Source organism: Triturus cristatus, chromosome 11 (assembly GCF_964204655.1).
Source record: "Triturus cristatus chromosome 11, aTriCri1.1, whole genome shotgun sequence".
Taxonomy (NCBI): Eukaryota; Metazoa; Chordata; class Amphibia; order Caudata; family Salamandridae; genus Triturus; species Triturus cristatus.
Window position 1 is genome coordinate 762,260,917 of NC_140594.1, and position 25,460 is coordinate 762,286,376.

At 47.6% G+C, this 25,460-nt stretch overlaps 1 protein-coding gene across 4 annotated transcripts in view; it reads right to left on the reverse strand.

The window, feature by feature from the left end:
• Nucleotides 1-25,460, reverse strand: part of SAP130 (Sin3A associated protein 130) — an 862,033-nt gene that overhangs the window by 659,012 nt on the left and 177,561 nt on the right. For all 4 annotated transcript variants that reach the window (XM_085634456.1, XM_085634459.1, XM_085634457.1 and 1 more), the window contains one exon: nucleotides 20,312-20,402. In XM_085634456.1, coding sequence (XP_085490582.1) covers nucleotides 20,312-20,402 — 91 coding nt within the window. The remainder of the gene's footprint in view (nucleotides 1-20,311; nucleotides 20,403-25,460) is intronic.

The following is a 25,460-nucleotide window of genomic DNA, read 5'->3' on the forward strand; positions in this document are numbered from 1 at the left end:
TCAGTACCGTCCCAAATAAATAACAAACAACAGGCGCTGAAGCCTGTCCCCCAATATGTCCCCCAAGTTCCCAAATCTATCCCACCGCCCGTGGCAAAACAACCCTACAGAAAACCACCAATTAATCTCACCCCAGACTCCTTTCCCTATGTAGCAGTTCTTATAAACGTCCCACCATTACCCCCAGGACAGAGAGAAACTTTCCAGATGCTCAAAAACAAGATCATGCACTGGCTAAAGGAAAACCGTCCTCTGCCTGGTGACATCGACGGGCTAATCATAGGGGTAAGGAGAATAGATTGGATGGGATATACATCGAAAACCTTGGGTGGGGATTGCATAGTGGTCAATTTCCAAGACCCAAGGGTGGCGGGATGGATAACAAGGCAGGGATGGGGAACAAATAAGGGAGGTATCGGAATTGTAGACCTTACCTTTTTTTACCCCCGACCGACTAGTGTAACGACTAGTTTACTCAATGAACCCCTTATTCCCCCTACTGTATCATGGCCAGTCAATCCCTTACCACCTCCTCCTGTAGGTCATAATCATACCACTTACACATATTACAACCCTCATGTAGGATGGCAGGAGCCGGGATGGGGATATTGACAAACCAGTACTGACAGTTTAGGAGGGAACACTAACGAGCCAGAAGGGCAATGTGATGTTCATGGTAATACAACTGTTACAAACTCATTGGTCAATTACATCGAGACGGGGGGTTTGGTCGAAGAAGGTGGTTTTAGACTGGGAACCCTAAATACAAATGCCAAGATAACATACCCAGCCAATACGACAGTGGATCCGACAGATGACCAAGAAAGGCAGACTAATTCTACTGAAAGCCCTATGTTAGCCCAAGTATTTCCATTGACTAACACCCGAGATGGGCTAGATGCTAGCATTGGTACGCTTTTATCTTGGAATGTCGCTGGGCTGGCAAGTAAATTGGATTCCCAATCCTGGGTGGATTTTATAAGTGGGTATGACATCTGTTGCTTCCAAGAAACCTGGGCTTGTGATCCCCTTTTCTGTCTTGGTTATTTGAACTATTGTATACCAGCGTCAAAAGGGGGAAGAGGGCGGCCCAAGGGAGGCTTAACTGTTTGGGTTAGACAGGACCTGCAGGTCAACATCAAAATGTTGGACCTGGGAAATTGTGATTTGCAATTATTAAGAATCTCCGTAGCAAAGGGTCAACTAATAGATTTGTACAATGTCTACGTGAGAGGTAGCAACGTAACCAATTTACCCACCATTGAGCTGTTGTCTACTGCCATTGAGACCAAGTCCCAGGAAAGTGTAACGATAATTGTAGGGGACCTCAACAGGACTTTTGAACCTCTGGACTGTACAAATGACCTCTTGGAGAGCGAAGAGGACAATCTCTGGGGAGTACCACCTCTATGCCTAAAACCTGTAAGGAGATGGACAAAAGAGATCTTATCACTGAATGGAATTTGTATGGAACATGGCTTAAGAGCACTGAACGGGAGGACACCTGGGGACAAGGAGGGCAGCTACACTTTTGACAATGGCATCAACAGGAGCCGAATCGATTACATTTTGTGCAGTCTCCAACTGTGGAAAGGGGTTGTTGACATGATAGTTAGGCCCCGGGTTGAAAGTGACCACAACCCCCTCTGTGTGACTCATAGGTGGTGGAATAATGGTGCGGGTAACCCTCTAGTGATATACGATGAAACCCCTGTTATGAGTAATGATGAACGCAGGTTAAAATGGCCCAAGGTACTGGTAAACGAGGCCACTATGACTTACATCAATAATGCTGTTGGTTGTGCAATTTCCGCGATGGAAACAGCGGTTCCAGTGGTTCCAGGGGATAGTGGAATCACCGAAATCCACAATAAGTTATTCTCCCTCCTGAGACCATGCTTCTTCATTAAAAAAAGGAAAGGGAAGAAATCTAAAGAAGTGGGAAGGTGGTTTGATAGTCATTGTAGATCAGCACGATTAGCCCTGGGACAAGCCATAAGGAATAGGGACCGCGCCGCTGTGACAAAGAATAGGGAACTGTACAAGATGGCCATCTATCGTGCAAAAAAGAATTGGGATGAAGGCCACTGGGCCGAACTAAAAGAGGCCTCTGATAGTAAAGACTCCAGGGCATTCTGGAAAATCATCAAGTGGGGTAGTGGAGCCGGTTCTGCGAAGCCAGACAACAATGTAGCAGAGGAAGCTTGGGTTGATTACTTCAGACCTCAGTACGCGGAAGTTAACCATCCCGTGGCAGCTGATAGTATAACACCGGTTTATGCAACCGACGATTTGTTCTCCCTTAGAGAAGTGGAAATTGCCATTGGTTCCGCGAAATGTGGGAGGGCGCCAGGTCCAGATGGCATTCCACCTGATATTTTTAAACACGATATGACCAGATGGGCGAGATATACCCTCCTTGTAGCGAATGCCCTAGCCAAGGGGGAAGTGGTCCCAGACCTCTGGAAAGGCGCAACCATTATCCCCATCCACAAGAAGGGAGATCGTTCACTGCCTGCAAACTATAGGCCCATAAGCTTAATAGCCACCATACAGAAAGTAGTTGGGAGAATGGTAATAAACCAGCTTATGGACTGGGTTGAAGACAACAACGCCCTTTCTCCATACCAAGCGGGATTCAGGCGAGCAACCAGTACCATCGATCAGGTCTTCCGCTTTACCATATTAAGGTGGAAGACCGTTGTACTGGGAAGGGGCTGCCTGTACGTCGTGTTCGTCGACCTGCGGACGACGTTCGACCTAGTCCCCCGGTTTAAGTTATGGTTGGTTTTGCAAAAGTTGGGGATCCCTGCTGATCTGCTAACATTAATTATGCGACTGCACGAATCCAACTTCGCTAGAGTCCAGTGGGGTGGAAGTGGAGAGACAACAGAGGATTTCCCAGTGGAAAGGGGTGTTCGACAGGGCTGTTCCATGGCCCCTTTACTTTTCTCGTTATTTATTAACGGAATCGTTGAGAGGATGCTGAAGGCTAGTGTTGATGCCCCATCGTTAGCGGACACCAGGGTTCCGATCCTGATGTTCGCTGACGACACTCTTATCTTGTCTAAGACCCCTATGGGGCTGCAACGTGCATTAAACATTTTTGATGCTTTTTGCACTGAGCATGGGCTAGAGGTAAATGTGGGAAAAACAAAACTAATGGCTTTTTCCCCCGGACGCAGGAACTACCCCAAGGTAACCTTAAACAGCAGTAGGTTAGACATTGTCAAAGAATTTACGTACCTGGGTGTACAGATCGCAGAGGGCATTGGCTGGACGCATCATGTAGATAAAGTGGTCTTAAAGCACCAGCAGCTTTCTGGTGCTTTAAGGGGGGGAACACCGCAAATCCAAAACAAAACCCATAAAACCCGCATTAATAGTGTATGACGCGAAGGTTTTGGGTGCCACATTATATGGCGCGGAGCTATGGGCCTGGGATGGTTTAGCGGCTCTTCAGACTTCAGAGAACAAGTTTATGCGAGGGATTACAAGACTCCCACAGAGTACCCCCTTAACCCCACTGTTTTTGGAGTTAGGTAGACGCACCATTGTAGATAGAGCCCGATTGCGCCCAGTCCTTTACTGGAGACGTCTCTGGACGACTCCAGAAATAAAACAATATGCGGAGGGTTTTCAATGGATTATCAAGGAAGATACCTTCCATAAGATAAAATGGCTAAAACATCTGAAGTCCATGTTAGTAAACTTAGGGTTTTCAAATCTTTGGAATAACCCTGAGGGAGAGATCTTCCCTAGCAAAGAAGCCCTTAAAGAACAATACTGGGATTGGGTTGGCGGTAAGATGCTGAATGACACCAGGGCCGACTCTATGACTGGTCGCTTCCTGGAGATAAAAATTTTTCCTGCCCTGGAAAATTACTGGGACAACATCACGGTACCAATGGACAGGAAACTTGTATTTCAGCTAAGATCAGGATCTATCCCCCTCAAGAAACTGACATCTGGCTGGCACAGACCCACCAATAACTTATGTCCAGCATGCGAAAATGCCGAGGAGAGCATAGGCCATTTTCTTTTCGTATGCCACGCTTATGTGAATCCGAGGAGAAAATGGCTCTCGCCGGTATGCAAAAACTTGGGGACACGAGACAGCACAGTGGCTCTAAGAATCCTACGTACAACAACTCAGGATTCGATAGTCATAGGGGTAGCTAAATACCTGGGTTGGGCATGGGCAATTAGAAGACGGTCCCTGGGGGAAGCAGGTAACAAGGTATTCCTCTCAACAATGATTAATGTAATACTATTTGTAAATATGGTTTTTATATGCAAAATGTTGTATGAGCTGTACTCTATGTTTAATGAATTTTTAATCCGTAATAATGTATTATTGTATAACTGTGTTGATTTTATGTGCTTTTATGAGAATTGTCTCGAATAAAGCTTAAAAAAAAAAAGAAATCCAGGACTGGGTACCTAGACCCAGGACTGGGGTCCTTATCAAAAACAGGTAAGTAATTTCGTTTGCAGAAATGGTACGATTTTAAAAGAATATTTCAAATTTGCAAAAATAGACACTTAGAAGAAATTTCACAGAAAAGCAGACAATGGTTTCCTATGGGAGAAAAATGAGTTAGAGGTAAGTATAGTTGTGAACACTTTTCGGGGTCAGGGCTGGGCACCAAGATCCAGCACTGGGAGTTCACCTAGGAGCAGGTGAGTAAATTCGTTTTTGTCACTTGGCTGATTTTTGGTGAATATTTGCAGTTCTGAAAAGTTCACACTTAGAAGATTTTTGAAGAAAAAGCCAGTCAATGTTACCCTAAGAGGAAAATGAAGTTAGCGGTTTAAGGGTAAGTACTCGACTGGCAGAGTTGAAATTCCGGGCATGGACTCAGGGGTCCCCCAGTGTCAGGTAGGTACAGTTGGTTCACCCTCAGCGGTTTCAGGACGGCCGGGTGCAGAGAGAGTTAGGCCCAATGTTATCCTATGAGGGATAGGGGGGGCCTTGGTTGGTGGCTGCTGTCTGGCAAGCCACGCGGCTGTGGGAGCTGGGCTCCTGGTCAATTACTCAGGGCAAGTGGGGAAGTAGGTTAGTGTAGAGAGTGCACTGCCAGGGCCACTCGGGCGGCTGGGTGCAGGGTGCTTTTGAGCCTTCGGGCGCTCAATGGAAATCAATGGGAATGTTCCGGTTTGGAAAAAGGCTGCAGGCTCGGGGACGAGGAGGTTTCAGGTGCCACCACCACTTCGAGAGGTAAGTTGGGTAGTTGTAGGTTAGGTGGGTACCCCGGGATTGGGCACAGGGGGCCGCAGGGCGCCGGGTGCAGGGGTGCCTTTTGACGTCGGGAATCTTACCCTCTGGTTGATCGCGGTTGGGGTGGCACTCGGTTCTGAGGCTGCAGGCTTCCTCCGGGATGTCGAAGGGGGGTCCTTGGGTGCCGGACTCGGGGTCACAGTCGCCGTGGGGTCGTCCTCAGGGTCTTGGTCCACTCCGGCACTGGCCAGGCTTGGCTGGTGCAGAGGGTGTTGGGTCCGCGGTTCCGGGCTGCTGCCAGGGGTTAAAAATAGGTTTCTTGAGTAGAGCCTCTACTCATGGGAGTCCCAGGGGCTTAGCGCCAAAAGGTAGCCAGGTCCTCCGGGGTTGGTGAGGTTGCTGGCCACAAGAGATGCCGCGCTGGTGCAGGTTCGAGAGTCGACAGGCCGGTAGGGCTGGGGCCAAAGCAGTTGGTGTCTTCTTCTCTTTTTAGCAGTTGCAGGGCAGGTCCTTGTTCTTCTTGCTCTTCTTGTAGTTTTCTATTTGGAATCTGAGGAAGGAAGGTTCAGGGTGCCCCTAAATACTAGATTTAGGGGCGTTACAGGTAGGTGAAGGCCAGGGACCAATGGGTCCTTGTCCTGGGGTGGGTACACCCCCTATCCTGCCTCTCTCCTGTGGGAGGGGGGCAGTAGCCTAATCCTGATAGGGTAGGGCCTCCCATCTTCAAGATGGCGAGAGCCCGGAGATGTGCTTCACCTCGCCTCCCCCACCTGAGGGGTGGGGTGGGCAGGCTGGCACATCCCCTGTCCTTGTATGGGGTTTCCGGCCAAGCTTCCCGCCAGAGTGGGGGGTTGCAGTGGCCTGGGGAAACTCCAAATGGCGGCCTGCCTTTGAAGCTTCCCTTTGCTCATCCTGGGGGAGGAGATTTCACACCTCACCCAGGATGTGCATTGTTGCAGGCCCGGGAGAGCAGGGGCTCTCCCACCCAGGGGTCCAGCAACGTGTCTGCTGTGTGGCAGCCTGGGCAGCCTCAGAGCAGACGTGGATTGTAAGTTAGCTGTAAGGGGGCATCTCTAAGATGCCCTCTGGGGTGCTTAGTACATTAAATCCTACACTGGCATCAGTGTGGGTTCAATGTGCTGAGAAGTTTGATACCAAACTTCCCAGGCTTCAGTGTTGCCAATATGGTGCTGTGGAGCTCGTGTTTGACAAGCTCTCAGCACCATGTACTCTTAAATGACAGCACTGCACTTACAGTGCCCAGGAATGGACCCGGGTACTGTAGGGGCACAGGGCTCCTGCTCCTGTGCCCACACCATAGGCGTAATGCACCCAGCCAGAGGGGTGGCTGACATATGCTTTGGCAGTGTAGGTGATGGGCATGGCACACAGTGATGTGTGCCATGTCGACTCTTTGTTTTGTCCTGCACCCAGACACTCAGCCTGCAAGGGCAGTGTGTGTGTAAGGGTACAGGGCCTCTGAGGGTGGCACAATGAGTGCTGCAGCCCTTAGAGGCCTTCCCTGGCCACAAGGCCCTGGGTACCTAGGGTACCATTTACTAGGGGCTGACATGTGGCTAGGGTTTGCCAATTTGGAGTTTGTGTGGTTTAAGGAAGGAACATAGGCCCTGGGCACCTGATTGGCAGGAACCCAGGGTACACTCAATCGAAGTACATTCAGCAATTTAGCAAAAAGTGGGGGCATACCATGCAAGAAAGATGGCACTTTCTCACAACACTAGACCGCAACCTACACCTGTACTCACTTATTTCACTGGGAAACTGCTGGAAATAGCACTCGTGGAGAATTACTTTACATACATAGACAACTCCTACCTTCAAAAGAAAGGGGTCTCTATGGGTGCCTGCTTCACACCAATGTTTTCAATTCTTTATGTGAATGACAGAGTGCAACCATGTCTTCACATGGAACAATCCCTGTTTTGACAACATCCGCCTGTGGAAATGCTATATTGATGTCTTTCTTATCAGAAGAGCCAGTAATGAGTCTCTCTCTGATTTCATGAACTGACTGATCCAGACACATCAACATTGGACTTTCACTTCTGATGCCCATAAAAATACATTACCTTTCCTTGATTAGATCTGCAGGTATTTGATGGCAAACAAGGCACTTCTTTACACCGAAAACCAACTGAGCAATATACTTGATGATTTACCGTACGGGCAGTTTTTACATATTAGTAGAACTGTAAATGGTGTAATGACTACTTTCACGTAGCTGCAATCCTCTCTAGTAAATTTCTATAGAGGGGGTATCCTTAACGTTTGTTATCTAGATCATTCAAGCAGACCTAGTACCCTTTTAACCAAAGAGAAAAAACAATAGCCGAATCCACCTTGTAAACAAATTCTGTGCATCATTAAAGAATAGGAACATTCTTAAATGTTACTATTCGTGTAATAGCAGCATGAAAAGTAATATGGAGAGAAGGGCCACAAGAGCTCCAGTCATGATGTTGGCTAAAACTGCATCTGGGTTGCCACGGAGGCGTTCCAAGATGGTGAAGCTGAAACTTGTGTAAACCAGCAGCACTAACATCGTACAGACGAAGCATCGAACAACGAGAGGAGATGGTACAGATTGGCGATATGTGCCTGTGGTCCTAGACGACTGTAAATCAGAAGCCATTCACACCCTCTGAAATAGTGCACAGGCATCTCCACAATAGCTGGCCAGGGCACAAGGATGCGATAATATTCAAAATAGAACGGACTGATAACACTGCAGATGCAGACCAGCAAAGGTATTTTCAATTCGAGGACAATATTTTTCAACTTGACGGCGACTTAGAGAATCGACTAAGACTAAATTTTATGCAACAGAGTTAAAGGCGGTTGTGGGAGGCTCATTAATGTACGGTGTCTAAACGGTGGTTTAGATAGCTGTGAGAAGCTGCTCTGTAAAGGAACCACTAGGTCCAGAGATTCCCCCAGAAGTGGACAGGGCTCAATACAAACACAACGTGGTCTATTTGTATAAGTGTGGGCAAGTAGCCTTAGGCTTACCACAGAGGAGTACAAGACATTTGTTGTACAAACAATGACCAATAAATGGCACGATTCAAAAAGGAGATTCACATCAATTTAATAAAAATAAGCTTTCCTCAAGATCTATTTTAAGACCAAGATCTTTGCAAAAAGGTAAGTACGTTATTCAACAGAAATTCTTTTCAGTTCCAAAAGTGGACACTGCAATTTTCAGTCTTTGCAAAGTTAACCTATGGAGGAAAACAAAAATGTGGTTTTCTAGGTAAGCAAACAACTTACAAATCCAGTCTTCGGGTTGCGGGGACAGCAGAGAGCTAGGTTCAGGTAAGCACAAACACTGCACCCCCAGCATCTCAGGGGCGGCCAGCTGCAGGGGTCAAAGTTGAAAATCAGGCCCAATGTTAGCCAATGGAGACTATGGGTGCTTGAAGACACACAGCTTGCAGGTAAATAAAGCAGCTGCAGAGCTTGAGCTTTGGGGAATTAGGCAAGCACGGGGACCAGAAGGCAGCACCAAACATACACCACCAGTGGCACAGGGGCAGCCGTGTGCAGGGTGCAAACACGGTGTCTGGTGCCTGATGCAATTCAATGGAGAAACTTGGTTTGGAAAACAGATTGCAGGTGACGAAGTGGAGGCTGTACAAAGGAAACCAGCAAGAGCAGACATTAGTTGAGATACAGTAGGTCGTAGGGACACAGTCAGTCAAGGTCCTCAAGGCCCAAGGGCTTCGGGTGCAGGGGTGTCCTTCGATGTCGGTTTCTTACCAGAGGCGGTTGAGGGGCACCTTTGGATTTACACTGCAGATGCTGTTGTGGAATCCAAGAGGGGTAGGCCAGTGGTGGACTTGGACTCAGGATTGCTGTGGAACCTTTCCTGGATCTGTGGGCACCTGGACACAGGCCGGAAGCATTGGGTACAGTGGTCAGGGATCGCAGATTAGGAGGGCACCAGAGTTCTTTGTGTTGCTTCCTTGTGGACAGAGCCGATGTCCTCAGGAGTTCTGGTCTTCTTCAAAGGAAAGCAATCCTCCCAGGGGTTATGGAGGTCGCTGCATGCAGGACCGGTGTAGTTTCTTTACAGGATCTTCGAGGGCTGTAGACAGGCCAGTAGGGCTGGGGCCAAATCAGTGGGACTCGACAGTCTTCTCAGCACAGCATCTTTTTTATCCTTCTTAGGTTGGCAGGAACTCCTTTCAGGGATGGGTAGCCACCAAAATGCTAGATTTAGGGGACTTTTATGGGAGTTACATGTAGGGCTAATGGGCACCTTACCTGAGATGTCTGCAACCTCAATTATGTCACCCTCCTGAGGGAGGTGGCCTAGTCCTAGCCCTGACTGGAGGAGCGATCCCAACTTCAAGATGGCACGGACTGAAAGATGGGCTTCACCTTGCCTCCAGCACCTTGGGGGTGGAGTTGGCAGAGATTGGCACACCTATTACTCTTTCAAGTTTTTCTCCACCTAAAGTGAGGTTCTAAATAGGAGGCTGCCATCTGTTGCTAGCAGCAATGGCTGTGAGTCGCATTACAAAGGTAGCAGGAGTTTTAAGCTTTCCTTTCGATTACTGTGACTAAGGGTGGGCGTCAATTTCCGTTCCACTCGCGGAAATTGCGAAATTTCGACATTTTCGCGTTCCGCATGGGACGCGAAAATGTCAAAACATTTGCGATCCGTGGCGGAACGGAAATATGCAGGGCAGGATTCATTCTGGCACGATGTTCCTGTCATTAAACCTCAACAGGAAGCACTTACAGATATAAATAAAGCAGGTGCCTGAGTTGTAGGTCAAATTCAGTAACGCATTAATCAGCACAAAAGATTCGTGAGCACGGTGGAGGCTAGGCAGGTGTGCTTTCTCCCCATATCTACCGTCAACAATTTGCTGTAATCCTTGATGGAGCTCTGTGCACCCAGGAGTTTCTCGAGCGCAATCCCCATGTAGTTCCTGACACCAGGAGGTTCTGTCTCCTCAGCTGCTACTCTGATCGGTCTCTGGCCCTTTATAAACAAGAGGCATGTGAACTGTATAGAAGCCCTGCCCGTTTGGCCCCAGCCCACACACCAGCGGTGTGCAACGTCTTCCCGCCCATTCTCCCACTATGATGGACAGCTCACTCGAGGGACCACCGCGCCCGTCGGCGCGGTGGCACCGTTACAGACACACATGGTCACGGGAGAACTCTTCTTGCCCTTTACGCAGCTGTAGTGTAGGAAAAGCACTATACATTTACCCAACGAGGTAGCACTTACTGATTAGCCAGTAGAAAGTACTCCAGTTGAGTAGAGGTATTGCACAAAACGGTGGGTAAATATGCAGGGCAGTATTCATTCAGGCACGATGCTCCTGTCACAAAAATTAAACCTCAACAGGAAGCACTTACAGATATAAATAAAGCAGGTGTCAGAGTTGAAGCTCAAATTCAGTAACACATTAGTCAGCCCAAAATCTCCGCAGGCACGCGAAATTTCGCGTGTTTGCAGAGATTTTTTGCTGTTTCGCGAAATTTTGCGAAAGGCAATTTCGCAAATTCCGCCCACCCTTAACTGTGACACCTCTGCCCAGGATGTGCTTTGTTTCTGGTCTCAGAGAGCGGGGGCTTCAGAAACCTATCTGGTGGTGGCAGGCTGCCTAAAGCCAGTCTGTGACCACACCAAGGTTTGAATGTTTTCAGGGAGCACAGCTGAGGTGCCCTCTGAGTACATTTCAATAAATCTCACACTGGCATCAGTGTGGGTTTATTGAGAGGAGCAGTTTGGTACCAAACTCTCCTGGGTTCAGAGAAGCCGTCATGGTGCTCGGGAACTCTAGTTGTCTGGTTTCCAGCCCATGTACTCTCTATGACTTCCCTAGCACTTACAATATCTAAGAATAGACTTAAATATTGTAGAGGCATATCTGCTCAAGCAGATATGTCAACACCTGTGGTATAGTGCACCCTGCCTTAGGGCTGTAAGGCCTGCTAGAGGGCTGACTTACCTAAACCTTAGGCAGTGCTAGTTGGCATGGCACAAAGGCAGAGTGCCATGTCGGCTTTGTTGTTTTGTCTGCACCCAGCCATGCATGCCACAGTGGCTGTCTGCACGGCCTAGGTGAGGGGGCCCTTGGTGACCCTCTTCAGTCCCAATGCCCAAGGTACCCAGGCACCATTTACTAGGTACTTACAAGGGGCCTGAAGGGCCAATAGTGGAACCGTTCTAGAGAAGAAGCACTGGAACAGGGGACCTGGTTGGCACTACAATCGAAACCACATCATTTTCAAGGCAAAAAGTGGGAGGCTAAATCATACCAAAAGAGGCACTTTCTCAAAATAACTATAGAACTATTTTAGTACTGTGTTGGTCTGTTACGAACACTACGATTTTAAAGCAGAACTGGACTATGGCAACTTTGAGGTGGTGCAATTGGTACCTGTAAGAAAGTGCCCTCTTTTGGCATGGTTGCCCCCACTTTTTGCCAAACTATTGATGTACTTTAACTGAGTATGCCCTGGGATCCTGCCAACCAAGAACCCAGGGCCTATGTTCTTTCCCTAAATTCTATTGAAACCAAACCCAATTGGCACTCTTTGGCAACATGTCAGTCCCCTATAAATGGTACCATAGGCACCGAGGGCACTGTGGCCAGAGAAGGCCTCCAAGGCCTGTAGCATTTATTGTGCCACCCTTAAAGGCCCTGTACCTTTACAAACACACACACACTGCCATTGCAGGCTGCGTGTTTTGGTGAAGAACAAAGTGAAGAGTCTGCATGGCACACATCCCTGTGTGCTAAACCTACAACCCACTGCCCTGGCTTAGATAAGCCTCCCCTCTAGCTGGGTGCACTATACCAGTTGTGAGGGTACAGGTGGATGGGCCCTATACCCCTACAGTGTATAAACTAATTAGTAGACATTGTAAGTGCAGTAATGCCATTAAGAGTATATGGTGCTGGGAGGTTGCCCTTACATACTCCACAGCACCATAATGGCTTTACTGAAAACTGGGAAGTTTGGTATCAAACTTCTCAGCACATTAAACCCACACGGATGCCAGTGTGGGATTTAATGCAAAAGAGTGCGTCTCTCCCCGACCTCCTCTCTTACAGCCCCAAAGATGTGTGAGTGGATGGAGTGATCTATTCAGACACCCTCACTGCCCAGCAGCAGGCTGACTGCAAGCAAGTATTGCAGCAGTATGCTAGGCTCTTTTCCTTAACCCCTAAGATGTATCGACAGTCTGATCAAGTTAAGGAAAGCATAAGAGCTGAAGTCAGCAAGGTGCTGGAGTTAGGGGTATGGAACTCTCTGGGAGCCCCTGGCCCAGCCCAGGGGCTCTAGTCCCCAAATCTCATCCACAGGGTGGAAAGAGAGAAAAGAGGTTCTGTGTGGACTATAGAGGGCTTAACTCTGTCACCAAGACAGATGCTCACCCTATCCCAAGCCCGTCTGCACCCGTCCGCGGCCGGACGGAGGCCAGGGACAGAAATGCTGCCCGGTTCTCCAGCAATTGAAGACTTTTATACAGCAGTTAGAGTTGATGGCGTATAGACCCCCCTACTACCCCCATTCGTCCTGCCTGACATTACAGGATCCTTGGCAGGTAAATACATCCTCGGGCTATGGATTTTCGATTTATGCTACTAATATCACTAGTTCTCTGGATTCTTCTCCAGCTCCTGTGAAATTAAAAGCTGGGCTGATAAACTGTAGATCATTAACAAAGCATGCACTGGATATTTTCCAATCCATAAATGATAATAATTGGGATCTGTTATTTCTGACAGAGACATGGCTGCGGGAGGACACCAATCCTACGCTGACCTTCGCTATTCCTGATGACTATGGCATAATTTGTGCCAATAGACAAAAAGGGAAACTGGGTGGTGGAGTAGCTATCATCTATAAACCGAATTGGGAGTTGGTAGCTATTAACCAAGATCAGCTAGACTCATTGAAGGCCTTTCTTTCTGTATAAAGCTCTCAGCATCCTTATCTTGCTCTGGCGTGTTGCTCTATAGACCTCCTAACGCCAGTCTTAATCAAATTCCTATTCTAGCTGATTACATCTCTGAAGCCAGTATACGCTATTTCAACGTTATGGTGCTTGGGGGCATGAATCTACATGTGGATAATCTCCGCTGCCCTCATAGCTCCAACTTTATTTCTACACTAGCTGGTTGTAATCTATCACAACACGTATCCCATCCAACCCACAAGGCAGGCCACACCTTGGATTTGATTTTCACTAATTTTCCTGAGATTGCTGTTGACTCTCCATTGCCTGTACCAGGGTCAGATTATTACTTGATCCCATTTTCATTTCAGATAACTGGCATTGGAAGAATCACTCCTACTCCTAAAGAGTATAGCAGAAACTGGAGGAGAGCTTCCCTGGATCATCTAATTCAACATCTTATGAACTCCAAGCCCTGCCCTTCCACAGACCTTGAAAACAGCATTCTAAACTTAAATAAGTGGGTAGTTGATGCACTTGATTTTCTTGCTCCTTTGAAAGTTATAAAGTCACATAGATCTCTTCCTTCTGCTCCCTGGTTTTCGGAGGAGCTCAGATCCAAGAAATCTGAATGCAAAAAATTAGAGCGCAGCTGGAGACTTAATTATTCTACGGCCAGTAAAGCAGCCTATCGTGCGGCACTCAAAGAGTATCGTAAACTCCTTATTGGACATAAAAGAGATTTTCTTGCCAATCGTATTCACAGTGCTAAAAATTCTTCAAGAGAAATGTTTAAAAGTGAAATCTTTCACTGATCCGTCAGCTCTTTCCCTCACTCATCCCCCATCACAGAAGCTTTGTAATGGTCTCTCTGAGTTTTTCGAGGAAAGAATAGCTCTGATCTATGCCTCCTTCCCTGAACCTCGGGAGATGCCCCTGCTACTTGGGGATGACTATTCGAGGTCGACCCCCATCTCTGTGCTATCAGAATTTGCTGATGTTTCCATTGATGCCTCTCTTCTTGAACTGCAGAAGTGTAAATCTGGCTCGCCATGTGACCCCTGGCCAGCTAAACAATATAGTGCTTTGGCAGAACTCCTTAATCCCTATTTGAACGATATTTGGAATTCTTCACTTAGACAGGGTATTTACCCTACAGTCTGGAAACATGCTTTTCTTCTACCCAATTTAAAAAAAGTGAATGCAGATCCTGAAATCACCAGTAACTATAGACCCATCTTGTTACTTCCTGGCTCCTGCTAAGGTCTTGGAGAAACTGGTCTATCAGCAACTGGCTGGCTGTACGACTCTCAATCTGGCTTCCGTCCCGGCTATAGCACGGAAACAGCTTTGATTGAAATGGCTGATGCTATACGCTGGGCGGTGGATGGAGGCTCTAAGGCGGTGTTGGTGCTGCTAGATTTATCTGCAGCATTCGACACCGTCTCCCATCCTATCCTCCTGAATCGGCATAGGGATATCGTCATCCAAGGTATAGTGTTGAAGTGGATATCCTCTTTTTTATCTGATCGCAAACAACAAGTTTGGACGCACCCTTTCACTTCTCCTATTAAACCTCTTAAGTGGGGTGTGCCTCAGGGCTCTGCCCTGAGCCCGCTCCTTTTTAATGTATATTTGACCCCTTTGGCTGAACTGATTTCAAATACTGGGATGAAAATTATATCCTATGCGGCTGATACCCAGCTTTTGTTCACCTTTCGGGATGCTCTCACCTCTACTTTCGATCCGTTAAAAGAATGCCTGAAAAATATTGCGACCTGGATGGATCAGAATTTTTTAAAACTTAATGCTGACAAGACTGAGATCTTGTTTTTTAATCAACCTTGTCCAAACATAGGTCGGGTGCACTATACCAGTGGTGAGGGTACAGGTGCATAGGCCCTGTACCCCTACAGTGTCTAAACCGATTGTAGGAAGCTGGCTCTGAATATACTATACCAAAATAAGGTATTGTGTGCACAGAGTCCAGTGGAACCCTAAAGGTAGGCAGAGGTAAAAAGTAGATAGCACCTTACTCTCCATGTGTGGTAGTGTGTGCGAGCAGTAAGGCTTTATCAGAGGGTAGTGTTAAGCATTTTTTGTACACTCTCAGGCAGAACCAAGGAAGCCTGGTACAGTTAAGTGTAAATTGTACTTTTATGGCAGTTTGAACAATACAAACAAGCTGAATGAAAATGTCTTTGTTACAGGTTTTTAAATCTTTTTAATGCAGTGGAAATTACTGTTAATTACTTTTGATTACTTTTCAGATTACTTTATGGATTACTTTTTTCTACTCAGTGTGATATGCCTAGATATCACACTGGGACATTTCCTAGAGAGAACGTAAATAAGCAGTTTTTAGTTATTTGCAGATTTTCAAGTTCTCATACAAAACCAACTCCACACAATCTTCAAGGAAAAACAGTCATTGTATTCCTATGGAGAAAATGTGGTTATTGGTTAACAGGAAACTAAGTATTTGGTTGTGGGAGTTGGTATTCTGGAGGTAATAACCAGGGTTCCCCCAGGGTCAAGGATGCACTCTCAAAGCACCCTCAGCGGCACTAGGGCGGCCGGGTGCAGAGTGCTGAGGCCCAATGTTATCCAATGGGGGATAGGGGGCCTCCGGTTGATGGCTGCTCACGAGCAGGCCACAAGGTTGTGGAAAGCAAAGATCCTAGTGTTAGGCTCAGGGCAAAGGGGGGGGTTCCGAGTTAGCACCGAAAGTACACCCGCAGCAGTGACTAGGTGCAGGGGGCTGTTTTGGCATCGGGTGATGAATGCCATTAAGAGTATATGGTGCTGGTAGGTTGTCATTACGAACTCCACAGCACCATAGTGGCTTTACTGAAAACTGGGAAGTTTGGTATCAAACTTCTCAGCACATTAAACCCACACTGATGCCAGTGTGGGATTTAACGGAACATGCACTCAAAGGGCATTGTAGAGATGCCCGCTGAAAAACAACCTAACTAGTGTCCAGGCTGAGTGGCTGCTCCCCCGCTGCCACCACCAGACATGTGTCTGGACCACTGGGTAGAGAACCTGCTATTAGGGGTCTGGAAAAATGCACATCCTGGGACAAGGTCCCAAGCCTCCTCCCCCAGGATGGGCAGGATCCACGAAGGGGAAGCTTCATAGGCTTGCCACCTCTGTGAGCTACCCCAGCCATTTGCTGCGTCCAGCAGCTGGCCCTCACCGGTTCTGACCCCCACTTTGAGTGCGAGAATCGGCGGGAAAACCAAGAGAGGATGGGAGGTGTGCCCACATTTGCCAACCCCACACCTCAGGTGGGCAAGGCGAGGTGAAGCACAGCTCTCAGTACCCGCCATCTTGCAGATGGGGAAGACCTAGCCAAACAGAGAGAGGCATATGCCCCCCTCCCACTGCAGGGAGTAATTATAGGGGGGTGTACCCACCCCAAGGATTGGACCCATTGGTCTCGATCTTACTTACATGTAACACCCCTAAATCTTGTATTTAGGGGCATCCCTGAACCTTGTCTCCTCAGACAAGAACCAACCAAAAGAAGAGAAGAAGGACGTAAGAAGCTGTGCTGAACTAAGAAGAGGATGACGCCTACTGACTTGGTCACAGCCCTACTGGTCTGTCTGCCCCTCGAACCTGCTCCAGCGACATCCAGGTGTGTCCTGCAGCCAGCAGCCTCAAGAACCCGAAGGACCTGCCCTGCCTTCCAAGACTATGTCTCCTGTGCGCACCAGATTTGCTCACCAACAGACTCTGGCTTCGGCCAAATCAGAGAGTCTGCACCACTCTGCACCAGACGCCAACGGCCCGCGTTCGAGTGGCCAACACCACAAAGAGGTCTCCCTGGCGATCCTGACCTGAGATCTGGTGATCTTTGACCTGCCTCAAATCTTTAAACGACGCCTGCAGCCCCTTTCTGGAGGATACCCCTTTGACCGCAGCTGGTAAGAAAACCAAACTCCTAAAGACAATCATGCACCTGACGTCCCACTGCCTTGGGTGGCCCAACCGACTGTGTCCCTTCTTACCCAGGCATCCCAGCTTACCTCTCCAACTGGTGGTCACCTCTAGAAGATCTTCGTCCCCAAGCCTGCAGTCTTTGTTGCAACCGGAGAATACCCATTACAAACAGGGCACTCGATGCCAAAACAGCACCCTGCACCCGGCCGCCCCTGCGATTGCATTTTGGGTGCTAACTCGGAACCCCCTTTGCCTTGATCTTAAGTCTAGGAGCTTTGCTCCCACAACCTTGTGGCCTGCTCGTGAGCAGTCAACATCAGGAGGCCCTCTATCCCCCCTTGGATAACATTGGGCCTCAGCACTCTGCACCTGGCCGCCCTAGTGTCGCTGAGGGTGTTGAGTGAATCCTTCACCCTGGGGAAACCCTGGTTCTAACCCCAGAAAACCAACTCCCACAAATAAGTACCTACCTGCAAACCGTTAACTTAATTTCCTTCCAAAGGATTGCATTGACTGCTTTTCCTTGAAAATTCTTTTAAGTGTGGAGTTGGTTTGTATGAAACACTGAAAAACTGTAAATGTACTATAAGTGAATTACTTAACTTTTGTCGATAAAATGTCTCAGTATGATATCTAAGCATATCACACCGATTAGCAACAGTAACTTTAAAAGTAATCTAAAAAGTAACATGCACAGTAATCTGCAAAGTGACTAAAACGTAATTTCAAACTGTTGACTTACTTGTAATTCAACCAACTGCATTTATACCTGCATTCAACTGTAAATCACTGCATAAGATTTATCAAAGTATTATTTCACCTACCTGCACCAAGTTTTGCATGGTTCTTGAAGTAAAATAACTAAATCATATTTTTAAACAAATTGGTCTCAGTTCAGTCTTTGTGTGTATGACATCATTTCTTGCCCGAGTGTGTACAACAAATGCCTAACACTACCCTCTGATAAAACCTTACTGCTCGTCCACACTACCACAAATAGAGAGTAAGGTGCTATCTACTTTTACCTCTGCCTACTTTTGGGGTTCCACTGGACTCTGTGCACACGATTCCTCAATTTGGTATAGTATATACAGAGCCAGCTTCCTACAGTACCCCTCAAGGGCATCTATCTCGGAGGTTGTGGAGGCGATCCACGCAGCAGTGGATGCTGCTTGTGACCTTTGAGAGATTTCCCCTTTTCATAAAAAAAAAAAGTTTTAATTAAAGTTTACAATATATACAACCGCTGCGACAAGCTTTGTCGCCAATAGTTACATTGCTAAGAATCATGCCATGTCCATTCCAGAGTATTCCCCTCTGGAAGACGGAGTGCTCCTCGATCCTATTGCTGAGAAAGCAACATACACGATTTATCGTAAGCGGATTAACAATGTGACAGACACCCTGACGACCCTCCGTGACGCATGGGCAAGGGACCTGAGGCCCCTTGACGAAGAGGAGTGGCAGGAGGCGATTCAGAGTCCCAGAGAAATAGCGATGCTCCCCCGCTTTAGATTGGTCCAACTCAAAATAGTGCACGGCGCAGGAGACCGAGCTGGGGCGGCCAGGGAACGGCGCCGAAAAGGCATCGAGTCCACCTCCGTCGAAGCAAGCCGCCTGCGTGGAGGGACGAGGGAGGCGCGGGGACATGCCCCAGCCCCTGCGGCGCCGCCAGGGACAGCAGCCGCCGGCACCTGAGCGGCGTCACCATGTCCTCTAACAAGGCCGCCGCCTGCCCAGAGGGCCGTGGGGGACTTGAGCACACGCCTCGAGTCCCGGCAACCTCCCGCGACACCACAGGGACCCCAGCGGGTTTTGCGGCGAGGCAGAGGCGCCCAGGTCCGAAGGAGGGAACCCCGAAGGGCCACACCCCGACGGCCCCACATCCTCCGAACCAGTCGGCGCCGGAGCCGCCAGCGACGCCGCAGGAGGCCCTGCACGCGACAAGGGACCCGCAGACGTCACAGGAAGTGAAGGAGGAGATGGAAGAGCCAAAGAGGCCTGCAAGGCCGCCGCATAGGCCTCCATCTGGGCTCTGGTCGCCCCCGTGCCGGGGAACGGCAGATAAGATGGGGACGTGCGGGCCGCACCACACGCGGAGAACCCACGCCCCCAACAGGCTGGAGACCGGGCCTCGGGGACAAACTGCGACACTTACCAACAGGCGAGCTCCCGAGCCCTTGAGGCTTGGGAGAGGGACCATGTCGGAGACGAAGGCGGCGGGTCTTGAAGCTGTCCACGGGGGACGGACGCGGCGACGACGCCGACCTGGACATGCGTGCTGACGGGAGCTTCATCCGGCGCTCCCGCCGGGACTTCGGCCTCATCTGCTGACACGCCTCACAATCCGTGGATTCGTGGTGATCCCCCAAACATCACATACAGATGGGGTGAGGGTCCGTCGGCGATATCTGGCGCGCGCAAGACGAGCACGTTTTAAATCCTGAAGGCATTCGCACACTGTACCCAAGAAAAACAAGAAAAGAAGGCCTGAACAGGCCAGGACACAATCCGGGTCCGCGTTGCACGCGGAAAGAAGAAAACTGACGTTGGTGCGGTGGGGCTTATGTGACCTCGCTGACGTCACGCCCGCGGAGAACGTCGGGGTGGAGTCACGGGGTGCCGCCCCCGGCGCGCAGAGATGCTGGGCAAGAACGTTTTTGGGGTCCAGTCTCACGCCTGGGGATAATTCTACGTTAAGGAATCTGCAGCTAGTAGTCTCTATGAGAATACTAGATTTAGGGGCTTTACAGGTAGGTGAAAGGTTGGGACCAATAAGCCTGTCCCTGGTTGGCTGAGTCCCACCATCTGCAAGATGTCGGGGACTGAGAGCTGTGCTTCACCTCGCTTTCCCCACCTGAGGGGTGGAGTTGGCAGAGGTGAACACACCTCTTCTTCACTTGTTTTTCCCGCCGGTTCTCCCACCCAAAGTGGGGGTGAGAACCAGTGGGGACCAGTTGCTGAGAGCAGCCAGTGGCCTGGGGAAGCTTACAAAGGCGGCAAAAGCCTTTGAAGCTTCCCCTTCGTAAACCCTGCCCATCCTGTTAAAGTATTTAATTTATCTTTGAAAAATCAATGCTCTAGTTCCCCATTACAGATAGGGTTGTTTTGGGTCAATTTTAAGTTAAGAACACACTATATTTTTCATTTACTCACAATTGCACATGTTCTATAGGGCCATGACTTACCTGCAGTGGTTGCTGAGGGCAGGGTGTTGGTTGCTAGTATTGGAGCCACTGTTGCTGCTGCAACAGGTGTGCCAGAACTAAAGATGGTTTTCTGAAATGAGAATTGGAGTCACGAATTAGAGATGAACAAGGAAACAAAGAGCAGGTCAAGCTACATTCATCTGGATTGCTAACTTGCACCAATTAATGTGAGCTCATAACAACTAGCCCTCTCTCCTACCAGTCCGCACTCATCTCTTTCTAGTGCTTTAAATGGGCCGGTACTCACCAGTACTAAGTACCGGCACTTCTTATTTTTACCAATCAGAGTACCGCCACTTCCCCACTGCTAAGGAGAGTACTGGTACTCAGCGAAGGTAAGCTAATTGGTGCTAGTGCTGCGGAGCTCGAGGCAGTCAGAGTGTAGCAGATCTGTACGGCACTCTGGCAGCCAAAGCATCTCTCTATCTCGTAGGTGAGTAACTGCTGAACCATTCAGCAGCGGCTCATGTGGGCTATGCAAGGGGTGTCCCTGTTTGGAATTTTCACGCTCTGCTGTGTTTGACAGAGAAGGACCCATTAAGGCCCTTCTCTGTCAATCACATTCACACTGTGCTTGCTGTAACAATCCCAAGTGAACCTTTTTGGGAGAAGGAGGGAGAGAGAGTGCTTGCGCGTTTGCCTGCTTCTGTGTATGTTTGAGTGTGAGAGAGAAAGCGAGCTCAGAGAGGAAGAGAATCTGGACACTCTCAGGAGGTAGTTTTAAAGAAATGCGTGAAATGCTTTTGTGTATGCATTGTCTGCTTGTTTCTGTGTGTATTAGAAGTATTGTAGCAAAAGCAACCAAGTAGAAACAGTATGACATGACAGTGAGAACTTGCAAATATTGCAAAACAAGGAAATCTTGACATATCGTGTTAGGTATTTATTTTGTGTAATGAGTAAACACGTTTTGTTTATATTGATACTTTTCTCAAATGTTTTGGTATGTCCTGCAACTGGCTTAGTACTCATTATTAAAGCTGCTATTCCAAACTCTTTTGTTCTGAGGCACACTGATAATTTGCCTGAATAGTGCTGTTGATGGCTTGACTGCATTCATTTAAAAGCTCCTTCTATTATGATTTAGGGCCTGCTCCCAGCAGGTATTCACGCCACTCATCATATGCAGCTGTTAATCCGCATATATGGGAAGCTTGAAACTACTATCAAAGGAAATGCACGGGCAAAATGAATACTGGATAGAAATGTCTTAGTGTCATCATGTCTCGCCCCGCCTCTAACCCGGACCACTAGCCACGCCCCAGCTCAATTTAACGAGTACCTACACTTTTTTTCCCATTTAAAGCACTGTCTCTTTCCTATAGTCCACAGTTCTTCCTAAAGAAGGTGCAAGGGAGGCCATCGCAATCTGGCCCGTTCCAACGTGTCACATTTATGTCATCTAGCCACTAATAAGGACGAATGCAGTATATTCGTTTAGAAATGTGGCACTCAATCAGCTGCTAATGAGTTTATACGGGAAAGCTAATCAATGAATGGCTCGGTCTGTATGCATTAGTCATGGGGAGGGGCTTGTATGATGCCTCCAGAAAATGTAATCTTCAGGCACAAATTACAGGAGTCTAATAATTTACCATCTGCATTTTATCAGCCTTGCAAGAACAAAAGGCTGAGTCACCATGACTAAGTTTCAAGAAAACGCAATTGTAGAATTACATGCCAATCTATATAGAAGGTGCCATTAAATACTAGCAACGTCATTAGATTACAAAACATGAAATAAATATGCTAATTCCTTACTATGTCATGCATATTATCATTTGGTGTGCGTCGTTTTTAGGTCCTGAGGAAGACTATGGTTATTGAGCTTTATCCTGTGACAGCATGGTTTAAACTGTTTCCCAGACCACCAAAACCATTACACTAATCTTGGATATCGAAATTAACCATTTTCGATATAGGGACACTAAAATATAAAAGTTCAGCCATGAAGGATTAGTCAAGGAAGTAGTAGGGGTTAGAAACAGATACAGTAATCTCAATGTCCAGCCAGTGACATATCCTTAAATAATGTCACTAATGTACAAATAAATGGAGAAAATCAAACAAGCATTGGCAAAGCCAATAGGCCTCACCATTGAAAGCTGCTGCTGACAGTTTCGTTTTGTCACTGCTTTTTGCTGATTCTGTTCGTTGTCAGCAAAAAGGCACAAGCACAAATAAAAATCCATAATGGCAAGCCTCAATGCGAAGACACAGGCATTTGCATGCATTAGTAAGCACGAGTCATGATGCAGTGGCTATTTTCTTCTTTTTTCAAAGTGTACTTTCCGACGATGACGGGAGGAAGACATATGAACTCGGAGAGCACAGGAGCAGGAATTTGAGAGGAAAAGCAGCAGACAAGGGAGAAGGCAAGAAAATGTGCAGTGCTATGGAGTGCTGAAAGAAAAGAGTAGTTAGTTTCATGAATGTTAGCACTGGGAAGATACAAAACGTCCAACTAAAAGGATGGTAAGGAAGCTATGTTCCAGGGGAGGGACAAACACAACAAAAGGAAAGAAAGCCTTTGAATAAGAAGCAAGTAAATGAGATTGACAAGAAGAAAGCAAACCGATGATAAGCAATGGATTGCCCCAAATCTCCCTGTAGGTTTTGCTATTTTTCACAATAGGTAAGTGGTCGCTAGGTGAGAGTTAAAATTTGCCCAGTAACAATTACAGTCAGTGGAAGCAGTGAAAATCACACTGAGAAGTAGTAAACACAATGAATGTTTATATTTAGGAATAAAACAGTGAAGAAAAGTATTATTGTTGTGACACTCTCTCATGGCCATCTCATTCTAGAGAAAAAAAAGGATATTTAGTTACACATTAGCTACAGACTACCAGAGCACAAAGTAAGACCTCAAGGAGTGCAAAGCTGCTGAAAGTCGACATGCTGCCAGTATTCACTTTCATAACAACAAAATACAGTAATTTCACCTTGATAATCGAAGTAGTATGACTGCTTCAACAGATAAGTGGCTTATAAAACCCCATCTGCCTGTTGCAGACTTAAGGACTTGGACCCAGACAGCTATATTAGCAGTGACATCATGATCTGCACCTTTACCTGATCAGGCCAGGTATGGCTGAAGATGGCCATACCTCAACAGCCAATAGCCGCGGCAGATAGATCTGTGTGCTATTTTACAAAAAAGGAAAGGACATGCGCTGAGGTGTGTCAAAATTGGTGTGTGAAAATGCTCAAGTGAAAGAGGTAAAGATTAGATTATGGCATATAGGGAACATGAAATGCTGACGATTAGGTAACAAGGGAACCAAACTACAAGAAAATTATCCGACCATAGCTAAAAGGAGCAGAGGGAGTTCAGTAGAACACAAAAAAGAATAAATTAGTAAATAAGTGTGAAACCCTGAGAAATTACTGAGTGCGGGGTAGAACCAGTGGGGACCAGTTGCAGAAAGCAGCAAATGGTCTGGGGAGGCTCACAAAGGCGGCATGCCTTTGAAGCTTCCCCTTCGTGAATCCTGCCCATCCTGGGGGAGGAGGCTTGGCACCTCGTCCCAGGATGTAAATTGTTTCAGACCCCCAGAGTAGCAGGCTCTCGACCCAGGGGTCCAGAAACAGGTCTGTTGGTGGCAGCCTAAGCAGCCACTCAGTCAGGTCACTAGAAGTTGGTCGAATTTCAGGGGGCATCTCTAAGATGCCCTCGGTTGTGCGTTTTACATTACATCCCACACTGGCATCAGTGTGCTGAGAAGTTTGATACCAAACTTCTCAGTCTTCAGTGTAGCCTTTATGGTGTTGTGGAGTTCATAATGACAAACTCCCAGCACCATATACTCTTAATGGCGGCACTGCACTTACAGTGCCCAGGAATGGACTTGGGCACTGTAAGCGTACAGGGCTCATGACCCTGTACCCTCACCACTGGCATAGGGCACCCAGCTAAAGGGGTGACTGATGCATGCCAGGGCAGTGGTTTGTGGGCATGGCACACAGGGATGTGTGCCATGTCGACTCTTCACTTTGTTCCGAACCAAGACACGCAGCCTGCAAAGGCAGTGTATGAGTGTCAGGGTACAGGACCTCTAAGGGTGGCACAATAAGTGCTGCAGCCCTTAGAGGCCTTCTCTGGTCACAGTGCCCTGGGTACCTGTGGTACCATTTACCTTGGGCTGACATGTGGCCACAGATGCAAATTGGGTTTAGGCTTCAATGCAGTTTTAGGGAAGGAACATAGGCCCTGGGTAGCGGATTAGCAGGAGCCCAGGGCATACTCAGTCAAAGAACATTAGCAATTCAGCAGAACGTGGGTACATACCATGCAAGAAAGAGGGCACTTTCTCACGTAAAGTCACTAATAACTGTTTGTGTCAAACGGGAAGTTCTCAATGCACTTAATGACTTTCATAGTGTCGCGTATATAAGATCATGTTTGCAAGAAAAGATCCACATAGCATCCTTTTTCATCGGTTCAACTATTTTGGTTATGTAACATTCTAGCATTTCTATTGTTACTTGCATTTCACAGCCGGCGCGTTTAAATGAATTGCTTTTCTTTCCATGAAAACATGCCCTTTGAGGCTTGCCGGGACAACTCTCCGACGTGTAGGACACTGCATTCCGTACTTGAGTGACCTGCACGCAGCGTCCTTATCTTCACTTAATCGTGCACTTATTGTCAGGTCGCGCTGCCATTTATATCTGAGTGAGGGATGTCAGTTTCATTTCCTATTCTCAGTCCTTGGCAGATACTGCACTGCGCCCTCTTACGTTGAGACATTGATCTTGACACAAGGTTTGAGTTTTTCTTTTCCATGTTAGGACTCAAGGAAGCACGGGTTGCTCCTTGCTCACTTATTAATAAGCTGAATACACCTTCATTTAAAGAAAGCCTTGAGTGGCTTCTTTTCTTTTTTACTTGGACTTATCCCAATCTTGAGGTAAGAACTTTGGTTCTTTTATCAAATTGGTGGAATAAATATTTGACACAGTATTTAATGTTTAGGCAACATGCTTGACACTTTGTGTTGTGTTTTTTCTACAATAGGATGTAAGGAAGCGAGGGCTGCTCCTTGCAATATCACTATCAATCAGAATACGCCTGCATTGAAGGAATGCCCTTGAGTGGCTTCCTACCATTTTTTACCTGGGTTTA